This window comes from Hyla sarda, chromosome 1, assembly GCF_029499605.1.
Source record: "Hyla sarda isolate aHylSar1 chromosome 1, aHylSar1.hap1, whole genome shotgun sequence".
Taxonomy (NCBI): domain Eukaryota; kingdom Metazoa; phylum Chordata; class Amphibia; order Anura; family Hylidae; genus Hyla; species Hyla sarda.
Genome location: NC_079189.1, coordinates 288695169 through 288717273, shown reverse-complemented (window position 1 = coordinate 288717273; position 22105 = coordinate 288695169). Strand labels below are relative to the sequence as shown.

At 46.7% G+C, this 22105-nt stretch overlaps 2 protein-coding genes across 5 annotated transcripts in view; one reads left to right on the top strand and one right to left on the bottom strand.

The window, feature by feature from the left end:
• The window catches only part of LOC130369551 (uncharacterized), a 37110-nt gene extending 22739 nt beyond the window's left edge, over positions 1-14371 (bottom strand). For 2 of the 4 annotated variants that reach the window (XM_056574927.1, XM_056574935.1), the window contains exons 1-2: positions 14221-14371; positions 1108-1305 (exon numbers count right to left, since the gene is read on the bottom strand). In XM_056574927.1, coding sequence (XP_056430902.1) covers positions 1108-1305; positions 14221-14371 — 349 coding nt within the window. Of the gene's footprint in view, positions 1-1107; positions 1309-14027; positions 14188-14220 lie in introns of those variants that run through there. The other 2 variants (XM_056574952.1, XM_056574944.1) reach the window with 2 other exon arrangements.
• Positions 14370-22105, top strand: part of PIGG (phosphatidylinositol glycan anchor biosynthesis class G) — a 44994-nt gene continuing 37258 nt past the window's right edge. The window contains exon 1 of the mRNA XM_056574916.1: positions 14370-14520. Within this exon, the coding sequence (XP_056430891.1) occupies positions 14370-14520 (151 nt within the window). The remainder of the gene's footprint in view (positions 14521-22105) is intronic.

Here is a 22105-nt window from a genome sequence, read left to right as displayed (position 1 = left end):
CGGGCGCCGCGATTAAGCCCCGCCCCCTCCCAACCGTGTTCGGGAACCGTAAGTACAAAACGTGGTGTGAAAGCACGCTAACAGCTATTTGCTATTTCCTTTCCAGGCATAAGTGTATGAAAACCTCTGCTGGGAGACATGGAGCCAAATGCTGTCACACATAGCCTGGCTCATTGCACCCTGCAGTAGAGTGAGGATTTGTTATACCTGTACCTAATTTATAAGAAGTAATGACATTCTCTCATTTCTGTATTGTCACCATGACATGATACAGGTGTACTGTGTATGATGTGTGGGCTTTATTAACATTTCATTGTACTTAGCAGAGCTCAGGAGAACTTAATGAAAGTAGAACTTAAAGGGGTATTCCAGGAAAAAAAAACTTTTTTTTATATATCAACTGGCTCCAGAAAGTTAAACAGATTTGTAAATTATTTCTATAAAAAAATTCTTAATCCTACCTTATCAGTTGCTAAAGTTAAGTTATTTTCTGTCTGACAACAATGCTCTCTGCTGACACCTCTGTCTGTCTCAGGAGCGGTCCAGGGCAGGAGAGGTTTGCTATGGGGATTTTTTTCCTACTCTGGAAAGTTTCTGAGACAGACATAGATGTCAGCAGAGAGCACTGTGGTCAGATAAAAAAGGACAACTTAAAGGGGTATTCCAGGAAAAACTTTTTTCTATATATCAACTGGCTCCAGAAAGTTAAAAAGATTTGTAAATCACTTCTATTAAAAAATCTTAATCCTTTCAGTACTTATGAGCTGCTGAAGTTGAGTTGTTCTTTTCTGTCTACGTGCTCTCTGATGACATGTGTCTCGGGAACCGTGCAGTTTAGAAGCAAATCCCCATAGCAAACCTCTTCTACTCTGTGCAGTTCCCGAGACAAGCAGAGATGTCAGCAGAGAGCACTTGTCAGACAGAAAACAATAACTCAACTTCAGCAGCTGATAATAATGGAAAGGATTAAGATTTTTTAATAGAAGTCATTTACAAATCTGTTTAACTTTCTGGAGCCAGTTGAAATAAAAAAAATAAAAAATAAAGTTTTTTTTCCCTGGAGAGCGTAATGAAAGTAATACATTCGGGTTTAAGAGTTCCAAATACCTCTTAACTTGGTAGGTCCTTTCAGACTTTCTTTGCAGCCATTGGAGTCAGTGAAATATCCGTTCTCATATCTCTTCCTCTTATAAGCTGTGCCGTTAGACTGTTTATCACCATTCCATGCAGACAGGCTTGTGTTGCATACACCATAGCTGAATGAATTTTCACATTCCATCCTGATAAAAGTTTTGATCAAGCAGGCTGCTTAGAGGAAAAAAAGACATAAAATGTATTTAAAAGCCACATTGATTCCAGGTCGCTGGTTAAAATACATAGCATAAAACAGTACAATAACACGAATAAAGTAAATGACATATTGATATAGAGGGAGAGAAGACTCTGCTTACAATCTACAAAAGGGGGGGAAGCAGATAGTCACATAGCAGTGCAGTGCAAGTGGGATTAGAACAGGTTGTAAGCTATCCTAAAGAGATGAGTTTTCAAGTTATTTCTGAAAGCTGTGGTGGTGGGTGAAAGTCTGGTGTGTTGGGGTAATTTGTTCCAGTGTATAAGGGGTGCACATGAAAAATCTTGGAGTTAGTTTTAGGAGGAGCGGACAAAAGGGAGATATTCAGAGGTCAGGGTGGATCTTATATGTCATATATCAACTGGTGCCAGAAAGTTAAACAGATTTGTTAATTACTTCTATTAAAAAATAGAAAAATCTTTACCCTTCCAGTACCTATTAGCAGCTGTATACTACAGAGGAAATTATTTTCTTTTTGAATTTCAAATTTTTCTTTTGTCTCAGCTGACACCTCTGTCCACGTCAGGAACTGTCCAGAGCAGAAGAAAATCCCCATAGCAAACCTATTCTGCTCTGGACAGTTCCTGACACGGACAGAGGTGTCAGCAGAGAGCACTTCCTGTAGTCCTGAGCAGTTTGGTTTGCAGCTCATTCGGGTGTGTCTCTTTGTGTGCTCCAGAGAGTTCCAGCAGACCAGAGCAGGTGTTTCATCAGCCTCCCCAGGAGTGTGGCAGCCTCCTCGGGAGAGCCTCCCTGCATGGCGTCCCTGGCCTCCACCTCCCGTTCTTCAAGGCTGGCGGGGGGTGGAGAGCAAACAGCAACAGCCATTCCGGCCCGGGGTAGAAGATCTGGCAGAGTCTGCAGCAATGCAGGCTCTGCTCCCCCGGCAACAGGTACCAGCCAGAGATCTGGTGGACAAAAGGCGAGGAGGAGAAGTGTGGAGTTGTGGGTAGAGCGAGGGCCCAAGGAGTCCAGTGCCAACTACTGCTCCCGCCTGGCCGCGAGGTTTGCTGAGTATGATCGGTGCGGCAAGGATCTGAAGTTGGCCAGAGAAGATCTGCGAGGCGCTCAGAATCTGGTGAACACTGCACCAAAAAAGAACAGGCCAGAGTTAAGGAAAAAGATCGCAGCACTGAAAGCTGAGATTGTGCAGCTGGAGGAGAGGAGAGCAGAGATCTTGGAGGGGAGCGGTCTCTTTAAGGAAAAGCTTGAGAACGACAGCCGGTTTGCCGCCACGAAATCCCCAGGTAAGGTGGAGGTGGATGTTGGGGAGAGTAGTGGCGGTGAAGATAGCGAGGATGGTGGTGAAGCTGTAAAGGAGGAGGAGAAGGTGGAAGAAAGTGCACAAGTTGTGGAGATGGATGCTGTTCCTGTGGCTACTCCCTATGACACCAAAACACAGGACAGCTACATTGAGCCAGCACAGGTGGCACTACCAGCAAGCGACAGTGAGGAGGATGTGGAAAGTGAGGCTGGGGGATTGTTGAGGGCGATCATAATGCAGGAGTCCCCAGCCCACCTCCAGAATTTTACCTTTGGAGAAGATCAGTGTGAGGATGTGGTGGTGAAGCAAAAAGCTAAGAAACAAAAGATTCAGGAAACAGTACAATATGTGTTTGTTCCCTTCCAGCAGTCTGGGCCAGCTGCAAAGCTGGTTCAGGCTGCTGGGCCCCCCAGACTGCCAGACCCCGTTTCTGTGGTGGAACGGAGCCAGCATGGGGGGTACAGCATGGCGTCAGAAAAGGCAGAGGGCGCAATAGATGTGAAGCCCACCCATCTTGCCGGTAGGGAGGGGCAGGATGGGCTGATGGTGGGCAGTGGCGAGGCAAGCTATGCTGCCGTGTGCTCGGGGGGCGGTTCCCCGAGTGCTATGGGCATTACTGGCACTGCGGGGCACTCCCCTGTGAGGGGGGGGAGTGTCCGGGTGCCGGTGGAGGAGAGTGGTAGGTCTGTGTGCTCGGGGGGCGGTCCTCCGAGTACTGTGTATTCTGTGGGCGCTGCGGGGCACTCCTCTGTGAGGGAGGGGAGTGTCCGGGCGCCGGCATCATCCACAGAACCCGTGTGGTTGGGAAAAGTAGGTGCTGGCACTGTGGGAGGAGCTGGGGTGCGCCCGGAGGGGCAGCCCCAGACTCCGGAAGTGACTTCAGCTATGGAGCAGGAACTATCAGCATCGACCCCGGCAGCTAAGCCAGAAAAAAAGAGTGTAATAAAACCTGCAACACTACAAGTCCCAGCCAGCCCAGAAAATGTTAGTCAGGATAAGAGTGCTGGATGTGAGAATGCTGAGTGTGGAAGTGTTGTGGATGAGAGGAGTGTATGTGGGAGAGTCAGTGGAGTGAATGATGGTGGGAGTAGTAGTGATATGAATGGGAAGAAAGATGATGAGAGGAGTGGTGTGAATGGTGTTATTAGTGGTTCTGGGTTTGGTTCTGGGTCTGGTCCGGCTGCCCCCCCGGTAGTGACTGCTCCTAGGAGCTATGCCAATGTCGCTGCCGGGGGTTCAGGGGGGTCCCCGTCTCCGTCCGGCTCTGGAGGCCTCTTGCAACAGCGCCTCCTGGAGGCTCTACGCAGGGGTGACAGGTCGATCCAGGTAGAGGGAAGGGGTGAGGTCGACCTGTCTTTCTGGATAGAGAGGCACGGTTTGGGGGCTTTTCGAGAGAGGAATGGGGAGGTGGTCTGGTCCCTCCCGACATCCGGGCAGGACAATAACCGTAGGAATGTGGTCCGTCTGATTTGGAGGGGCGAGGATGCGTGCCCACCTCGCGCAAAAGTGGTTGAGCTCCTCCTTCAGATGGAATTCAGGGCGAGCGACATCTTTGCCCTGATTCACCCCTATGGTTCGTCTGAGTTTGACGTCAGTTTCGTTCGGCCGGAGGGTCTTGAACTCTTCTGGTCGAACTACGAAGTGGCGAAGAACGAGCCCGGCTGGCGGGATTTCGCCGTAAAGGCGATTTCCCTTCAGAACTCTGTCAAGAAGGTGACCGTTTTGACCCGTAACGAGTCGCTTTCTTGTTATGACATTATGACCTGGCTCGGACGGTATGGGGATGTGACGGACATGCCCAAGAAAAACTTTGATGAGCACGGGATCTGGTCCGGGGCCTGGACGTTTTCCGTCAAACTCAAGCGTTCAGGGAGTACAGTTGCCCACATTCCGTCAGCCGCCTTCCTTGGACGTGATAGGATCCAGGTCTTCTACCAGGGGCAGCCTAAGGTCTGTCACAGGTGTGGCAGCCCCACCCACTTTAGCGCAGCCTGTACTGTGCAGGTCTGCGCTTTGTGTGGTGGGGTGGGTCATCTGGCCGCATCCTGTAGGCAGATCCGGTGCCACCTGTGTGGTGTCCTCGGGCACCCTTTCAGCCGTTGTCCTAGCGCCTTCGCCCGTGCAGCGGCCGCTCCGGCTGAGGAGAGCTGTGAAGTTGCCTCGGCTGGGGAGGGCACGGGCAGGGATGGGGGTGCAACAGGGCTAGTGAGGAGGAAAAAGGGCCCCGCCAAACTAAGGCGGGAGGAAAATCGGAGGAGGAGTAGGGAGCTGGAGAGTGCCCAGGTGGCGGGGGTAGCTCCGGCCCCTGCTCCTGAAGCTGGCCCTGTAACCGCTGAAGCCCAGGAGGAGGACGTGCTGGATGAGGAGGTCAGGATGCTGCGCAAAGAGGAGGGCAATATGGCCGACACTTCCGATTCCTCCCACTATGAAAGTGTGGATGAGGAGAGTGGAGAGAGGCCTAAAAAGAAAGACAAGGGCAAAAGAAAAGGGAGAAAGAAGAGGTCAGAGCCCTCTGTTCCCTGTACTACGGGCCAGGTCCAAAACGGAAGCCTGATTGCCCCCCCTCTGATTGACCTGTCAAACCGGTACCTCGTCCTCGATACCATCTCCTCCCCCTCCTTGAAGGGGGAAGGTGAGGGCCAGGTGCCTAGGAAGAAGGAGCCTCCAGGGGGAACTGGGCCCTGTCCTATTGAGGCTCCTTCCTTGGAGGGCAGGGCTAGACCGGGGCCGGACGTAGATGGGGATCAAATGGACCAAACTGAATCAAAAAAAAGAACTAAGAGTGGTCCTGCCCTCTCATCTTCTTCGGGGGATGAGGGGGCTAAAAAGAAGGGAAAGAAAAAGTAAAGGGTGTGGCCGTCTAATTTAATCACCCTGTATGGCGGCACTCACCCCATTGACGCTGGCATCTATTAACTGTGCCAGCATAAAGTCAGATACGGCTAGATTCGCAGCCTTTGATTTTCTCGGCCACGTTGAAGCTGACATTTTCTTTTTACAGGAGACCAGGTTGCCAAATCTAGCCTCTCTGGTAAGAGCCAGAAGAGAGTGGAGGCGTGGTCCCTCCCACTGGTCTCTTGCGGCTGAGCCGTATAGTGGGGTGGCGGTCCTTTTTACCGCTCCTGTTGAATGCCGACGGGTTATTGAATTAGAAATGGGGAGGTGCCTGATCTTAGATGTCTTCATGAAGGGACAAGAGCTTCGGCTCATTAACATCTACGCCCCGCAAACTAAGCGGGGCCGTAAAGATCTCTTTATGAGGATTAAGCCCTTTCTTTTTACGAGTCGGCAAGTGATCTTTGGAGGGGACTTCAATAATGTCACGAGGTCCCAAGATCGGAGAGGCTCCAATGGTCCGCTGACTTGCGATAGTGTGGCACTGATTAGCATAGCTAGAGAAGCTCGCCTAGAGGACGCCCACATCCGGAGCCCCTCGGGCCACGCGGGTTTCACCTATCATCAAGGTAGTCGCAGGTCTAGGATAGATAGGTTTTATTTAAAGGAGGAAGCCGTCTCTTCCGCAGTGTCCGTGGTTGAGGTGGAGTTCTCCGATCACTGTATGATTTTGTTTTCCCTGAATGTTTCAGAGACCCCCCGGATGGGTAAAGGTTATTGGAAGCTGAATTCGTCCCTCCTGGAGGAAGCAGAGGTGAGACAGTCCTTTGAGGATTTTCTTCAGAGTCAGGTACCTTTACTGGGCCTCTGTAGTAATAAGCTGGAGTGGTGGGAGATATTCAAGAAGCGGGTTGCGGGGTTCTTCCGCCAGCTCTCGAGCCTCAGGTCCCTGAACAGGTATCGCCTGTATCAGGGTCTGAGGAGGAAACTCGAGCTTCTTGTCTCGACTGGAGGTAGCCGAGAGGATATCTCCAGAGTGAAGTCCTTGCTGATGAGGTGTCAGTACGATAGGCACGCATCTTTGGTTTTTGAGAGGGATTTCGGGAAGTACCGCTCGCCCGACCCTTACAGGAACTGCAAGATGTCAGTGAGTAGTAAAGTCATTTCAGGACTGATTGATAGTACAGGATCTCTGAATCGGTCCAGATCGGCCCAGGAGGAAGGATCTAGATCGAGACAGGATGTCGGTTTTCCTGACTGAAACCATTCCTGAGCCAGGGGTAGACCCCTCTCTTGATGTTTTGGCAGAAGAAATAGGGGAAGAGGAAGTGAGACTGGCGATCGAGGGGCTCGCCCCCAAGAAGTCGCCAGGCCCGGATGGCTTAACATCTGAGTGGTACAGGACCTTTAAGGAGTCTTTAGCTCCCCTCTTGACTGAGGTATTTAATGAGTGTCTCTCCTCGGGCACTCTGCCGAAGTCAATGAGGAGGTCAGCCCTGATTCTTCTGTCAAAGGGTAAAGATCCTAGCCGTGTTGAGAATTGGAGGCCCATAGCTCTTCTCAATACGGACAGGAAGCTTCTGGCCAAGATATTGTTTAATCGGTTGGTGGATTTTGCACCCCGACTCCTTTCGGGGGCTCAGCACTGCTCTGTTCCAGGCCGAAGCACCTTAAGTGCTGTCCTTAGTGTCAGGGAGGCAGTGGAGCGGAGTAGTGCAGGTCTCTGGAAGGGGTACTTGCTGTCCTTGGATCAGGCCAAAGCATTTGATCGGGTGAACCACGAGTACCTCTGGTCCGTCCTCCTGAGATATGGCTTACCAACTACTTTTGTTAATTGGCTTAAGATCTTGTATGCAGGGGCAGAGAGTTTCCCGCTTGTGAACGGGTGGTCTGGCCGCTCTTTTGAGGTGGGGTCCGGAGTCCATCAGGGTTGTCCTTTGAGCCCGCTTTTATACGTGTTCGCAATCGATCCCTTCGTCCGGAGGGTAGATTGTGGGCCGTTGGCGGGAGTCGGGATGAGTCTGGCGGAGCCGGCTGTCACCCAGAGAGTGGTGGCGTACGCTGATGATGTCACTATTTTCGTCTCCTCGAGAGAGGAGGTCGATGTGGTGATGTCGGAGGTGGAACGCTACTCGGAGGCATCCGGGTCTAAGATCAACCGGGATAAGTGTGAGAGTCTCTGGCTGGGAGGGGGGGATCCCACGTTTGATCTCCCGGACACCCTTCCAGGGCCCCAAGAATCAGCAAAAGTCTTAGGCATCACATTCGGCCAGGATGATTATCCCACCAAAAACTGGGATGGTAAGCTCCAGGATGCCACTCAGAAGGTGAACCAGTGGAAGGGTTGGTCTATGACCCTCAGGGAAAGGGTACACCTGATCAAATCGTACCTGCTCCCCTTGTTTATCTATCTGGGCAGCGTATGTATCTTGCCAGAGGCTTACTATACTAGGATCTACAGCCTGTTTTTCCAACTGTTATGGGGGAACAGGATGAACCTAGTCAAGAGGGAGGTTACGTACCGCACGAGGAGACTAGGGGGTTTATCTATGGTAAACCCTGTGGTGTTCTTTACGAACACCTTCTTGAAAGCCAACATCGCAAACCTCTGGTCAGAGAGGGCTCCTCCGTGGGTACTCTCCTGCAGGGAATGGTTTCGGCCTTTCTTCCAGGAATGGGAGACAGGAGGGCAAGTGAAGGACCTCCGTACGCCCCATGGATATCTTCCGGCTTACGCTACCCCGATTCTGAAGGCGATACGTCGGTGGGGTCTGGGAGTGTGGGAGATCAGGACCCAGTCAAGGCAGTTCCTTGACAAACGGGTTCTGTTGACCCACTTTCAGAAGCCTCTGGCGCTCAGGGACTGCCCAGGTCGGGATCTGAGGGTGGGGTTGTATCTTTTGAACATGAAAAGGATCCCCCAGAAGTTTTGGGACTTGGCCTGGCGCTGCTTTCAGGGGAAGCTATATGTAAGGGACAACCTGAAGTGTAGGAACTCTGATGACCGGGGATGTCCCCGAGAAGAGTGCGGGGACACGCTGGAAAGCATGGACCACTTCCTGCTTCATTGTCCCTTTAATATAGGGGTTTACAACCGGGTGGGCGCTTCCATCGGCTGGAGTCAACTTGCCGGCCTTACCTATCCGGAGTGGGCTTATGGGGCATTCAGGTCCCTGGGTGGCCGAGACCGGGGCACTTTATTCTTAGTTAGCTTAGTGGTTAGGTACTACACGTGGAGTGCACGGTGTTTAGTGTCGACCCAACAGAAAATCCTCTCCGAGGTGGAGGTCTGTAGGAATATCACCGGTGACCTTGGGAAGATCAGGTCTTTGGAGTATGGCAGTCTTGGTACCAGTAGGGCTTCTCTCCTATGGAGAGGTTTTTCTTTTGATGTGCCCTAGGTACTAGGCCCTTAAGGTGAAGTACCTTATTTTGGCCAGGGATAGTGTATATATCTTAGGGTGAGTATAGGGTCAGTTTCATGAAGGGATAGTGATAGGGTTAGAGGTTGATAGGGAGAGGAATTTAAATTTAATTTTATCAGGATTGCCATCCTTCTTCCTGGTGGGGGGCTATGCATGTCACCTTAGCCTTTTGTTTTGTTTTCTATGGAAAAGATTGTAAAGGGCTTGCAGGCAACCAAACTTGAGCCTTGTGGTTTTGGTGTATTGTACTGTTAATATTGCTTGTTGTAGAGTATGTAAATATTGTTTTGTATATATATTGTTCTGTTTACATTAGGTGGGTAGGGGTGTATTTTAGGTTGGGTGGGGGGTTTTCGGGGGGTGGTGGTGGTCTGTACCCAGGACTGGACTGTTGCAGTGGGTACTATTTTGGGGGTCTGGTATGGGTCAGTTGTGGACAAAAACTGTGACCTATGGACTCTGACCCATGTCCAGAGGGGGTGGTGGGTGATGGGATAGTTTAGTATAGGTTGTTTTTCTGTGTTATTGAGTTGTTTGTTATGTATAATCTGTATAGTTTTATGTATACACCTTATATATATATATATTTTTTTTTTGTAATATTTTTTATTTTATTTGTACAATGTCATAATTATTTGGGAGAGAAAGGCAGTCGGACCAGTTTTCAGTTATTATAGTATAGTGTTAAGAGTACACTATATTTATGTTTGTGTTTATGTTTGTGTCCCAGTGTGGATTAGTTTTTGTTTGTGGGTATATGTATGTGTGTGTGTGGTGGGGGTAGGGGAGGTTAAAAAAAAAAAAAAAAAAAAAACATAAAAAAAAAAAAAAAAAAGGGTGGGTGTGTAGGTATGTGTGTATGTATATATATATATATATATATATATATATATATATGTATATATATGTGTGTGTGTGTATGTATATGTGTATGTATGTGTATATGTGTATGTATGTGTATGTGTATACATATATATATATATATGTGTGTGTGTGTATGTGTATGTATATGTGTATATATATATATATATATATAGAAAAAAAAAAAGGAAAAAAAAAAAAAAAAAGTGTATTTGTATATATATGTACATATGTATATATATATATATATATATATATATATGTATATATTTTGTTATCCAAGTTGAATTATTTTTGTTACGGCAGCTAGCCATATTTTTGTTTTGTTATTGGGGGGAGGAGCAGTGTGGTAATGTTTCCTAGTTTGGATATTTTTAGTTTTTGATCCCAGCGTGGAAAGCTTTATTTATGTTCATTAGGTATGTGTGTGTGTGTGTGTGTGTGTGTGTGTTGGACTATAGTAGGTAATGATTTATTTATTCATTTATTTTTGGTTTATCTGGGCTGGCCGGTTAGGAAGGTTTAAGTTGTTATTTTGAGACGGATAGTTTGTTTTTATGTTCAGTTTTGTTAATTTTGTTACAGTGAAATGAACTTGTTTTATGTTTTGTAAAGTTTTGTACTTTTATAATAAAAAAAGAGTGTCAGCAGAGAGCACTGGGACAAGACAAAAAAGAAATTCAAAAAGAAAATAATTTCTTCTGTAGCATACAGCTGCTAATAAGTACTGGAAGGGTAAAGATTTTTTAATAGAAGTCATTTACAAATCTGTTCAACTTTCTGCCACCAGTTGATTAAAAAATAATAATAATAATAATAATGTTTTCCACCGGACGACCCAGATAATTTTCATTTTTGCACTTTCATTATTTTCCTCCTCACCTTCTAAAAATCATAACACTTTCAATTTTGCACCTACAGACCCATGTGAGGGCTTGTTTTTTGCATCACCAATTGTACTTTGTAAAGACATCAATCATTTTACCACTAAATCTACCGTGAAACAAAAAAAAAATTAATTTGTCGGGTGAAACTGAAAAAAACAACAGCAGCACCGTTTTGTAACTTTTGGGGACTTCCCTTTCTATGCAGTGCACTTTCAGTAAAAAATGACACTATCTTTATTCTGTAGGCCCATACAATTACAACGATACCTAATTTATATAGGTTTTATTTTACTACTTTAAAAAAATTGTAACTACATGCACTAAAATTAGTATGCTTAAAATTGTAATATTCTGACCCTTATAACTTTTTTATTTTTCCGCATACAGGGCTATATAAGGGATCATTTTTTTCCGCCGTGGTCTGTCGTTATTATCGGTACCATTTTTGTTTTGATTGGACTTTGATTGCTTTTTATAATTTTGTTACGGTATATGAAGGGACCAAAAATGCTATTTTTTTTTTTTTACGTGTACGTCCTTGACCGTGCAGTTTAACTAACCATATATTTTAATAGTTCGGACATTTACGAACGGAAACATAATATGAGTTAGTTTAGAAAATATGGTTTAATGGAAAATGGGGTGATTCTAATTTTTATTAGGAAAGGGGCTTATTCACATTGAACACATTCGCAAAATTCTTTAAGGGGCACTGGCAGCAGTTGGATCTCCACTGATAACAGTTATTGCCTATGAGAGATGAGCGAAGTTACAGTAATTCGATTCGTCACAAACTTCTCGGCTCGGCAGTTGCTGACTTTAGCCTGCATAAATGAGTTCAGCTTTCAGGTGCTCCGGTGGCTGGAAAAGGTGGGTACAGTCTAGGGATCGACCGATTATCGGTATGGCCGATGTTATCGGCCGATAATCACGATTTTGGGCATTATCGGTATCGGCAATTACCTTGCCGATAAGCCGATAATGCCCCGCCCCCCGCACCAAGACCGCCCCCCCACCACCCACCGCACTGCACCGCGACCCCGACCCACCGCGTCTCACCCCCCACCGTAGTGCTGGGCGTATACCGGTATGGATTTTTGCCCATACCACTATACCGGTCGGGCCCCTCCCCCACCCTCGGAGTCAATAAAAAAATAAACTTACCCGTAATGGGGGTGGTCCGGGCCATCCATCCTTCCTTCCTGTAGTGTCCGGCGCCATTCCTGGTGAAGGGTGCACCGGTCCGGGCTGTCCTTCTTCTCCGGCGGTCATCTTCTCCACTCCGGGCAGGCTCCGGCCTAGTGCGCTGCATAGATGCCGTGACGTCAGGTGCGTTGTTGCGCACGGGCGTCACTGCGCAGCGGCGTCTATGCTGCACTTCTAGGCCGGAGCCTGCCCGGAGTGGAGAAGATGACCCCCGGAGAAGGAGGACAGCCCGGACCGGTGCACCCTCCACCCGGAATGCCGCCGGACACTACAGGAAGGAAGAATGGATGGCCCGGACCACCCTGACAGGTAGGGGGAGAGAAGCGGGTGGTGGCGGCGGCGGCGGCCTATGGCACCGCAAAAGCCACTGCAATGCATTGATTTAAAGCGCCCGCTTTAAATCAATGACCTGCAGCGGTGTCGAGGGGAGATAAATAGCCGATAACTTATACCGGAATATCGGTATAAGTTATCGGCTATCGGCCCTAACCTCCACCGATTATCGGTATCGGCCCTAAAAAACGATATCGGTCGATCTAGTACAGTCCTAGGAGTAACCGTCGAGCTGCGAGGTTCGTGACAAATCGAATTGCTGTAACTTCGCTAATCTCTACTGCCTATCCTGAAAGGTGGGGGACATTAGAGGCTCCTGACTCCTAGAATATGCCAGCATCGTCCACTTGCTGTGCCTCCTCATCTGCAGTCATCTCTACACAGGCCACGTGCACATTGTGACATGGCTTTCCAGTGCTGATTGGTGATCAGGCTAAAAGGAAGACAAATGTCCATCAAGTCCAACCCATACTACAGTGTTTATCTAGAGGGAGGGATAGGGCCTATGAGGTGAATGTCACTTGCCCTATACAGTAGAATCTACCAATAGCAGACACTCATGAGGGATTAAAAAGATTCCGCTATTGAGAGATGTCACCTATTGGGGGAAAAGGCTCAAAAACCTTTCCAAATGTCTGAATACTGTCCTGTACTCACTCCAGAGTGTAATTACCTATGAAACATGATAAAAAGCAACATTACAGTATAATCTCCTAGTGATGTTTAATCACCCCTTATCATTTCATCCACTCTTTACAGCCTGTGCCACTTTATGCCAAATTATCCCCCCCTACCCCGTCTCACATAATTTCCCCTTGATCCTCCCTGTGCCATTACATTCCCCCATCATTACCCTCTGTGTAAATGCATCCCCTCTTTATGTAGTGGCAAAGGGCGATAAAATAGCACAGGGGAGGGATCAAGAGGGAATGATGTCGCACAGGGGGTAAAAAGGGGGGTGATTTGACACAGGGGAATAAAGTGGCATGGGGGGTGGGATCAAGGAAGGAGGGGGTAAATGATGTGGCCGGCAGATGTACAGAACCATGTGACCACTGAGGTCTTCTGCTTCTGTGCTGGGGCTGGGCCCCTTAATGGGTATTGGCTGTACCCCCTGACGGCGACCCTGTGTACAAGGTAGGGCCGACACATAAGCCTGGTTGTCCCCTATTGGGAGTGTTTTGTCCTTTATTGTCCCCTATTGGGTGTGTCCGTGTCCACTATTGGGAATTTGGAGGGTGAAAATACAAACTTTTGAAAACAAAAAAGTTAAACAGATTTGTAAATTACTTCAATTAAAAAATCTTTCAGGACTTATTAGCTGCTGTATACTACTACTTTTTGGATTTCTTTTCTGGCTGACCACATTGCTCTCTGCTGACACCTCTGTCCATTTTAGGAACTATCCGAAGCAGCATGTTTGCTATGGGGATTTTCTCCTGCTCTAGACAGTTCCTGACATAGACAGAGAGGTGTCAGCAGGGAGCACTGTGGACAGATAGAAAAGAAATTCAAAAAGAAAAGGACATCATCTGTAGTATACAGCAACTAATATGTACTGGAAGGATTAAGATTATGTTTAATAGAAGTAATTCACAAATCTATTTAACTTTCTGGCACCAGTTTATTTAAATAAAAATGTTTAAGTCTTATGGGACTCCTAAGGTGGAACAGTTCTCTTTCTAGGAGAACTGAGAGGTAGGTAGCAGAGAGGTAGGCCCTGGGCAGACATAGTGTGGGCACCCACAGTCAAGTGCCCATTCTAGGGAGGAGATGCCAACAACTCTCCATATGTGCGCCATATAGTGACAATAATCACCCCACAGCGCCCTACCCCACAGAGTTTCCCGCCTCCTCAGACTTACAGAACAGGTCGTGTCCACTTCACGCTACTTCCTCGAGAAGTCACAGAGACAGGACACCATAACACAATCCTTCTTGTCCGTAAGTGATGGAGTAACAACTTCCCTAACTGAAACACAAGGGGAAAGCGGGCTCGCTTCCCATTGGTTGCAGCGCGGCTGTACGTGGTCACATGATCCTTCACTGTTTACTTACCATAGTACCGAAGAGAGTCCGTAAGCCATACAGTAGCAGAAGTGTGTCCCTTACACCACTCCGTACTCCCGGAAGTGTAACTAGGAAGTGTCGCCGCCAGCTGTTGCTTGGCGATAACCACTGAGCAAGGGAGCACGGACAGCCGAGCCATGAAGGTCGGGTCGTCGGTCCTGGCTTGCTGTTGCCTTTTGATTCAGGTACTTGGTCTGGCCCTCTTCCTCCGCGGCTTCTTTCCAGTCCCTGTCCGATCTCAGTCCAGAAAAAGCAGCATCTCTGAGATCCCAGCAGAACCTTGGGCAGGTAAGTCCTCCTTACATATACTGAACTCTCATTAATTTCTGTACAGCTGCTTGTTCAGAGACATCCACCTGTATGCACTGTGACTTCAATGAATGAACCGTAGGTATGTGTGCGGGGAATCCTCTGTGCTGTCTTTGGTGCTGAAACCATCAGGGGCAACACTAGCAGAGTACCTGGCAGTGTCCACCTACCTAAACCTTGTGGGAAAGGAAAACAACAATGGCGCTCCTGTCCTTGTGTCATGTACTCATATCTTGTCCTCTTATGCCTACCTCTTTTCTCGTCCTTGTATGCCTACTAGAGATGAGCGAACTCTTGTCCTCTTATGCCTACCTCTTTTCTCGTCCTTGTATGCCTACCTTATATCAAGTTCTGGTATCCATTTTCATATCTCGTCCTTGTATGCCTACCTTATATCAAGTTCTGGTATCCGTTTTCACATCTCGTCCTTGTATGCCTACAAGAGATGAGCGAACTCTTGTCCTCTTATGCCTACCTCTTTTCTCATCCTTGTATGCCTACCTTATATCAATTTCTGGTATCCGTTTTCACATCTCGTCCTTGTATGCCTACCTTATATCAAGTTCTGGTATCCGTTTTCATATCTCGTCCTCGTATCCCGTTCTCATATCTTGTCCTTGTATGCCAACCTCATTTCTGTCCTTATATTCCGTCCTCATTTCTCTAACTTGTATGCCTACCTAATATCTCTTACTCGTATGTCAACCTCATTTCCTGTCCTTATATTCCGTCCTCATTTCTCTAACTTGTATGCTATCTAATATCTCTTACTCGTATGTCAACCTCATTTCCTGTCCTTATATTCCGTCCTCATTTCTCTAACTTGTATGCTACCTAATATCTCTTACTCGTATGTCAACCTCATATCCCGTCCCCCCGGACATACAATTCTCTGCACCTCTCCAACCCAACCCATTTTTTTCCAGTACATAGGTTTCTATTTTTATTTTCATTAAAGGGGTTGTCTGGGGAGCAAAGAAAGGCATTCCCTATTCTGCTAATGTTGCGATCGTGACTGGCACCAGCCCCCTCTTACCTATGGAAAGGGTGGAAGTGAGTGCCAGGTAGCAGAAAAATGAAGGATTTTTCTGCTCCTTACACAACACCTTTAATAACACTAAGGGGGAGATTTATCAAAACCTGTCCAGAGGAAATGTTGCCCATAGCAACCAATCAGATAGCTTCTTTCATTTTGCAGAGGTCTTGAAAGAAGCAAGCTGATTGGTTGCTATGGGCAACATTTTCTCTGGAAAGGTTTTTTTTTATAAATCTCCCCCTAAGTCTTTTGGTATTTGTCTTTTGCTATTGAATCTGAATTTACTAAAATTCAACAGCTTCAGGAAGGCAGGTATACACTGTCCCTGTCTTCTCTCTGGAGAGTCAGCTCTCCTATCCTGCAGCACCATCTCTGCTACTACAAGGACATTCAGGAGCATCTTTGTCTGTAAAATCTATGGGTGCTTAGGTCTTTATTCCTTCTAATGCTATGTCTAGACATGGCGGACATCTCATACATTTATTGTCCTCTTACACTGTGGATGTATTTGAGGACATGCTAAATTCTTGCACATTTTTTCTGACAGCTAGTTTATCTGCACTAAACCCAGTATACTGAGTTATAGTGCTGGTGAAGAGCTGTGAAATGAGGGTTTACTCACTGAAATCTGTTAGTTAGGTGCTACGTTATGCTTGTAAATAGTTTTATTCCTAATGCGCCCCAGTGTGTATTCACGGCAGGAAGCTGGCTGCCGAGCTCCCCTGTCTCCTCCATATTCCTCCATGTAACCGAAACATTTCAGTAAGTAACTCCTCATTTTACAGCACTTCACCCGCCTTGTAACCCAGTATACTGCATTTAGTGTGGGCAAACTAGCTGTCAGATTCTCTTTAAAATGGGCACTGTCAGATACAAAAACTTTTAATATGTTGTACATCTTGGCAAAGCATTATCCTTTCTCATATACTTCATAAGAAAATATTATTTCCATTTTTATAGAAATCGTGGCTTGTAAAATCATGGCTTTGTCCAAGCTGAAGCACAGGCATGGACAAAGACCAGTAAGTGAGGGTGGGCTATCACTTCTTTCTGATAGGAAAGTAGAGAGCACAGAGGAGTGCTATCAGACAGGAGAGCGCACAGATCAGACAGGAGAGCGCACAGAGGAGTGCTATCAGACAGGAGAGCACACAGAGGAGTTCTTTTGGGCAGGAGAGGGCACAGGGGAGTGCTATCAGGCAGGAGAGGGCACAGGGGAGTGCTATCGGGCAGGAGAGGGCACGGGGGAGTGCTATCGGGCAGGAGAGGGCACGGGGGAGTGCTATCGGGCAGGAGAGGGCACGGGGGAGTGCTATCGGGCAGGAGAGGGTACGGGGGAGTGCTATCGGGCAGGAGAGGGTACGGGGGAGTGCTATCGGGCAGGAGAGGGTACGGGGGAGTGCTATCGGGCAGGAGAGGGTACGGGGGAGTGCTATCGGGCAGGAGAGGGTACGGGGGAGTGCTATCGGGCAGGAGGGGGCACGGGGGAGTGCTATCGGGCCGGAGGGGGCACGGGGGAGTGCTATCGGGCCGGAGGGGGCACGGGGGAGTGCTATCGGGCCGGAGGGGGCACGGGGGAGTGCTATCGGGCCGGAGGGGGCACGGGGGAGTGCTATCGGGCCGGAGGGGGCACGGGGGAGTGCTAGCCCACCCTCACTTACTGGTCTTTGTCCATGTCTGTGCTTTAGCTTGGACAAAAATCCAAATCTCCCACTAAGGGTTTCTCAGAGTTATAAATTCAAATTACTAATTCCCATTCAGGCTTGCACCCTCCAGGGACTGATTTCCCAAACTAGGGAACCCTATCCAATTAAAACTTTTATTTTAAAACTTTATTTATTCATATTTAAAAATGTATCAAAGTGTGAACAAACTAAATTATGATGTGTATTAAAAACATAGCTCTAGGATCAGTTGGTAATGGAGCTTGCACTCCTATTCCTATCTCTTATAGCAGATATGTAAATTCCCAGCCGGGATGCTTCTTTACTGTTTCTCAGGAGTTTTTCTTAATAATACCAACTACTTGCAATATATAATATTCTGATCCTAGAGCTGTGTTTTTAATACACATCATAATTTAGTTTGTTCACACTTTGATACATTTTTAAATATGAATAAATAAAGAAAAAAGTTTTAATTGGATATGGTTGCTTAGTTTGGGAAATCGCTCCCGGGAGGGCGTCAGCCTGAATGGGAATTAGTAATTTAGCTTGGACAAAGCCATGATTTTATAAGCAAGGATTTCTGTAAAAATACTCCAATCCCGGCTTAGTATGCAATAACAGAAGAGTTGACTAGCGCCATCCGGTGCATGAATTTCTTATTCACAGGATACGGACATGTACAAAAGTGACGCATTTCGGACACTGTACCACATACAGTGGCCAAAACGAGTCCCTTTGTCCATATCCTGTGAATAAAGAAATGCATGCACTGTATTTGCGCTGGACAGCTTTTCTGTTATTGCATAGAAAAGTTAATGTTTTGCTAAGATGAACAACATATAAAAAGTTTGTATCTGACAGTGTCCATTTAAATGGGTATTCACGTGAAAAACATTTTTTTTTTCATATCAACTGGCTCCAGAGAGTTAAACCTATTTGTAAATTACTTCTATTAAAAAATCTTAAAGGGGTATTCCAGGAATTTTTTTTATTTGACTATGCTACAGGGGCTGTAAAGTTAGTGTAGTTCATAATATAGTGTCTGTACCTGTGTGTGACAGTTTTCTCACAATTCTTCTGTGATTTTCATCCCAATATTTTTATCAGCATACAAAATGACTGTTGTCTCAGATTTTTCCCAGCTTGCAATGCGGCTGAGACCTGACTTACTAGTCAGCTGATGACAGGGAGCCTGTCTGCTTCAATGGGTGGAGGGATCGCTTGGTGGGAGAGAGATCAATCTGCAACTAATGCAACAGCTGTAGGCACCCTGATTGAAAACCACAGGTCTTTTGAATGGATGCAGCCCATTTATGTTTCAATGGGTGGAGTGGCTGATGTGTGAGAGGGAGGAAAATGGAATTGTGGGATTTGTAGTAAAAAAAAGAAAAGTCAAACAGGAAATATCAGTTCACAAAAAGCTAAAAAGCCATTTAGCCCCAAGACAAGCGCAGATCCTTCCTAAGCATGTCCATTACTGTCTGCCAGGTACGTACTAAAATCACCTTATGGTGGAGAACCCCTTTAATCCTACCAGTACTTATCAGCTGCTGAAGTTAAGTTGTTCTTTTCTGTCTGACCACAGTGCTCTCTGCTGACACCTCTGTCTGTCTCAGAAACTGTCCAGAGTAGGAGCAAATCCCCATAGCAAACCTATCCTGCCCTGGACAGTTCCTGAGACAGAGGTGTCAGCAGAGAGCACTGTTGTCAGACAGAAAAGAACCCAACTTCAGCAGCTGATAAGTACTGGTAGGATTAAGAATTTTTTAATAGAAGTAATTTACAAATCCGTTTAATTTTCTGGAGCCAGTTGATATGAAAAAATAAAATTTCACCGGAATACCCCTTTAGGGTACGTTCACACATACAGGATCCTGCGCAGATTTGATGCGCAGGATTTGTATCTGCAGATAAGAAGCTGTGCTCAGTCATTTAGTTTACATTTAAATCTGCAGCAGAAAATCCTGTGCATCAAATCCTGCGCATTAAATCTACGTACGTGTGAACGTACCCTTAAGGCATATGTTGGGTAATAATTAATAGATCAATGGGGTCTAACTGCTGCCATCCACACCAGCTGCTTGAACGCAACAACTTGGTCTCTGTGTTTTCTCCATTATTGTCAGCCGCTAGTGTGGGAGTATATGAAGGGATGATGATGCATGTGTATGAGTCTATGGGGTATATATGGAAGCAGCAGAGCATGCTATTGGTGCCTGATGAAGTTTGCCATCTACACTCCATGGTTTCCTTGCAGATCTGTCAGCAGACACTGCTGATGCATTGCTTTTTAACAGGATCTGTGGCCTCGATCATCAGGTTCATCCATTGTTTCACAGATTCAAGGGTTTTTTCTAATCATTGCTGGAAATTGTGTTAAAGAGTAACTATCATCAAACCATATTTCCTAAACAAACTCAGATTATATTCTCTAACTACTCCTGACACCCCTCAAATTTTTTTTCCGAGCTTTAAAAAGCTCTGTATCATACCTTTCCTCTTGTTCACACTGTATGAGCTCTCGGCAGGAGAAAGTGGATGTTCCCTAGCAGGTGCAACGTCACTGAAGCCTGTGAGAGCTGTGCCCTGCCATGCCCCACATGCACGTCCTGAGTTTGGTCTGCTGACAGGCCAGGAGGAGACCAAACTGACTGTTTAAAGGGGTTCTCCGTTGCTTAGACATCTTATCCCCTATCCAAAGGATAGGGGATAAGATGCCTGATCGCGGGAGTCCTGCCGTGTGACGTCAAGCTCCGCCCCTCAATGCACGCCTATGGTAGGGGGCTTTATAGCTGTCACGCCCCCTCCCATAGGCTTGCATTGAGGGGCGGAGCGTGACGTCACACGGGGGTGGAAGCTTGACGTGACATGCTGCCGGTGCTTTGCAGTGGATTGCAATTTGCCATAGAATGTAATGTTAGACTCAGCACTTTTCTCTGCCTGAGCGCTCCGCCTCCATTACATTCTATAGGCTGACACTCGCACACCAGCCCCCAACCATTGGTTTCTGCGGGGGCTGGGGTGCGAGTGTCATGTGACATATTTAATTGTCACTACATCGCTCCTCACTGCAGTCTCACGGCGGGTGACATTAAAGAGTACCGCTGACAGGGACAGCGGTGCTGACCGATGGCGCTCGCCGGGGGCACACGATCGATATCGCTGGCGGGTGACATTAAACAGTAAATACAGTGAAGAGCATATGGCTTAGCTTTTGTGGCCCGATTCCGCTCTCTGAATCGGGCCACAGGAGCCAAGAGAGCTGCATGAAGCTTTGGGTTATCATAGGGAGAGGAGATCATCTCTACCTGTGATAACCCAAGTGAGACTGCAGTGAGGAGCGATGTGGTGACTATTAAATATGTCACGTGACACTCGCACCCCCCAGCCCCCGCAGTAACCAATGGTTGGGGGCTGGTGTGCGAGTGTCAGCCTATAGAATGTAATGGAGGCGGAGCGCTCAAGCAGAGAAAAGTGCTGAGTCTAACATTACATTCTATGGCAAATTGCAATCCACTGCAATGCACCGGCCCTGTGGTCGCCGGTAATCAGACCGGAGTGAACACGCTCCGGGGACTGATTACAAACGAGGTGCCGCGTACAAGATCCCGGGGGTCCCCAGCGGACTCCCGTGATCAGGCATCTTATCCCCTATCCTTTGGATAGAGGAAAAAATTTCTAAGCACCGGAGAACCCCTTTAACTTGTGCAGGGAACAGAACAAAGCCACCTAGGGGTAGTTTTTTAATCGCATTAAAAACATATAAAGGTTGAGAATTTTAATAGCAAGTAAATAGTAAAGTGTCTTAGAATTACATAAGGAACAATATATTAAATATATTTAGTTTAATGGCAGTTACTCTTTAAACTAGACTGTCAACTGGGCTGCACCGTCCATTCCCTTCTCAAAGGAGGACTCCTTTCGATTCACACTTCATTGTGAGCCTCTTCAGTCTATTTACATTGTTGCAGTGTGAATTGTCAAGGGGGCAAATACCACTGCAATGCAGTGTGAGCCTGAGCTCTCTGATCTGAGTAGTGGTGACAGTAGTAGCCCTTATATTAATTCATGCCCAAGTCTGTGAAGCAGAGGCTCTACATTAGTGGTCTCAAACTGTGGCCCTCCAGATGTTGCAAAACTTCAACTCGCTGCCCGGGCATTCTGGGAGTTGAAGTTTTGCAACATCTGGAGGGCCACAGTTTGAGACCACTGCTCTACATGAATGATGACAGCACACTTTGTGGAAGTGGTCGCAGGTTCACTTTTAAAGCCATGTAATATTTTGCATTAATAGTTTTTTTTTCCAATTATCTCAAAGCATCTAAAAGTAAAGGAACGTAGCAAATGCTATGGATTAAACATTTCCTACATTGTTTTATTTGTAGCCCCAATGCAGCCCAATGCATCTTCTTTGTAACAGCTAGAATCAAACCTCTTTGTAGTTCTGTCTTATCCCCTTTACATTCAACAAGTTAGCAAGTAGAAGAGAATAGATGTAAAAGAGTGTGTCTGCAGGATGAAGCGGGTTTTTATGTTGTATGTAACCACGAAAGGGCATAGGAGCTATAGACATAAAGAGAAGTGCAATATGAATTTGTCATACTGCAACTCTTGTCCAATCTATCAGCAGCGTGTTCTAAATCTGGAGGAGCGACATAGAAGATTGTAAGAGATTCAATATAACTTGCATTTTATACAGTTAAAGGGGTATTCCAGATACAATGTTTTTTGTTTTTGTTTTTTATACAGTCATGGCCGTAAATGTTGGCACGCGTGAAATTTTTCAAGAAGATGAAGTATTTCTCACAGAAAAGGATTGCAGTAACACATTTTGCTGTACACATGTTTATTCCCTTTGTGT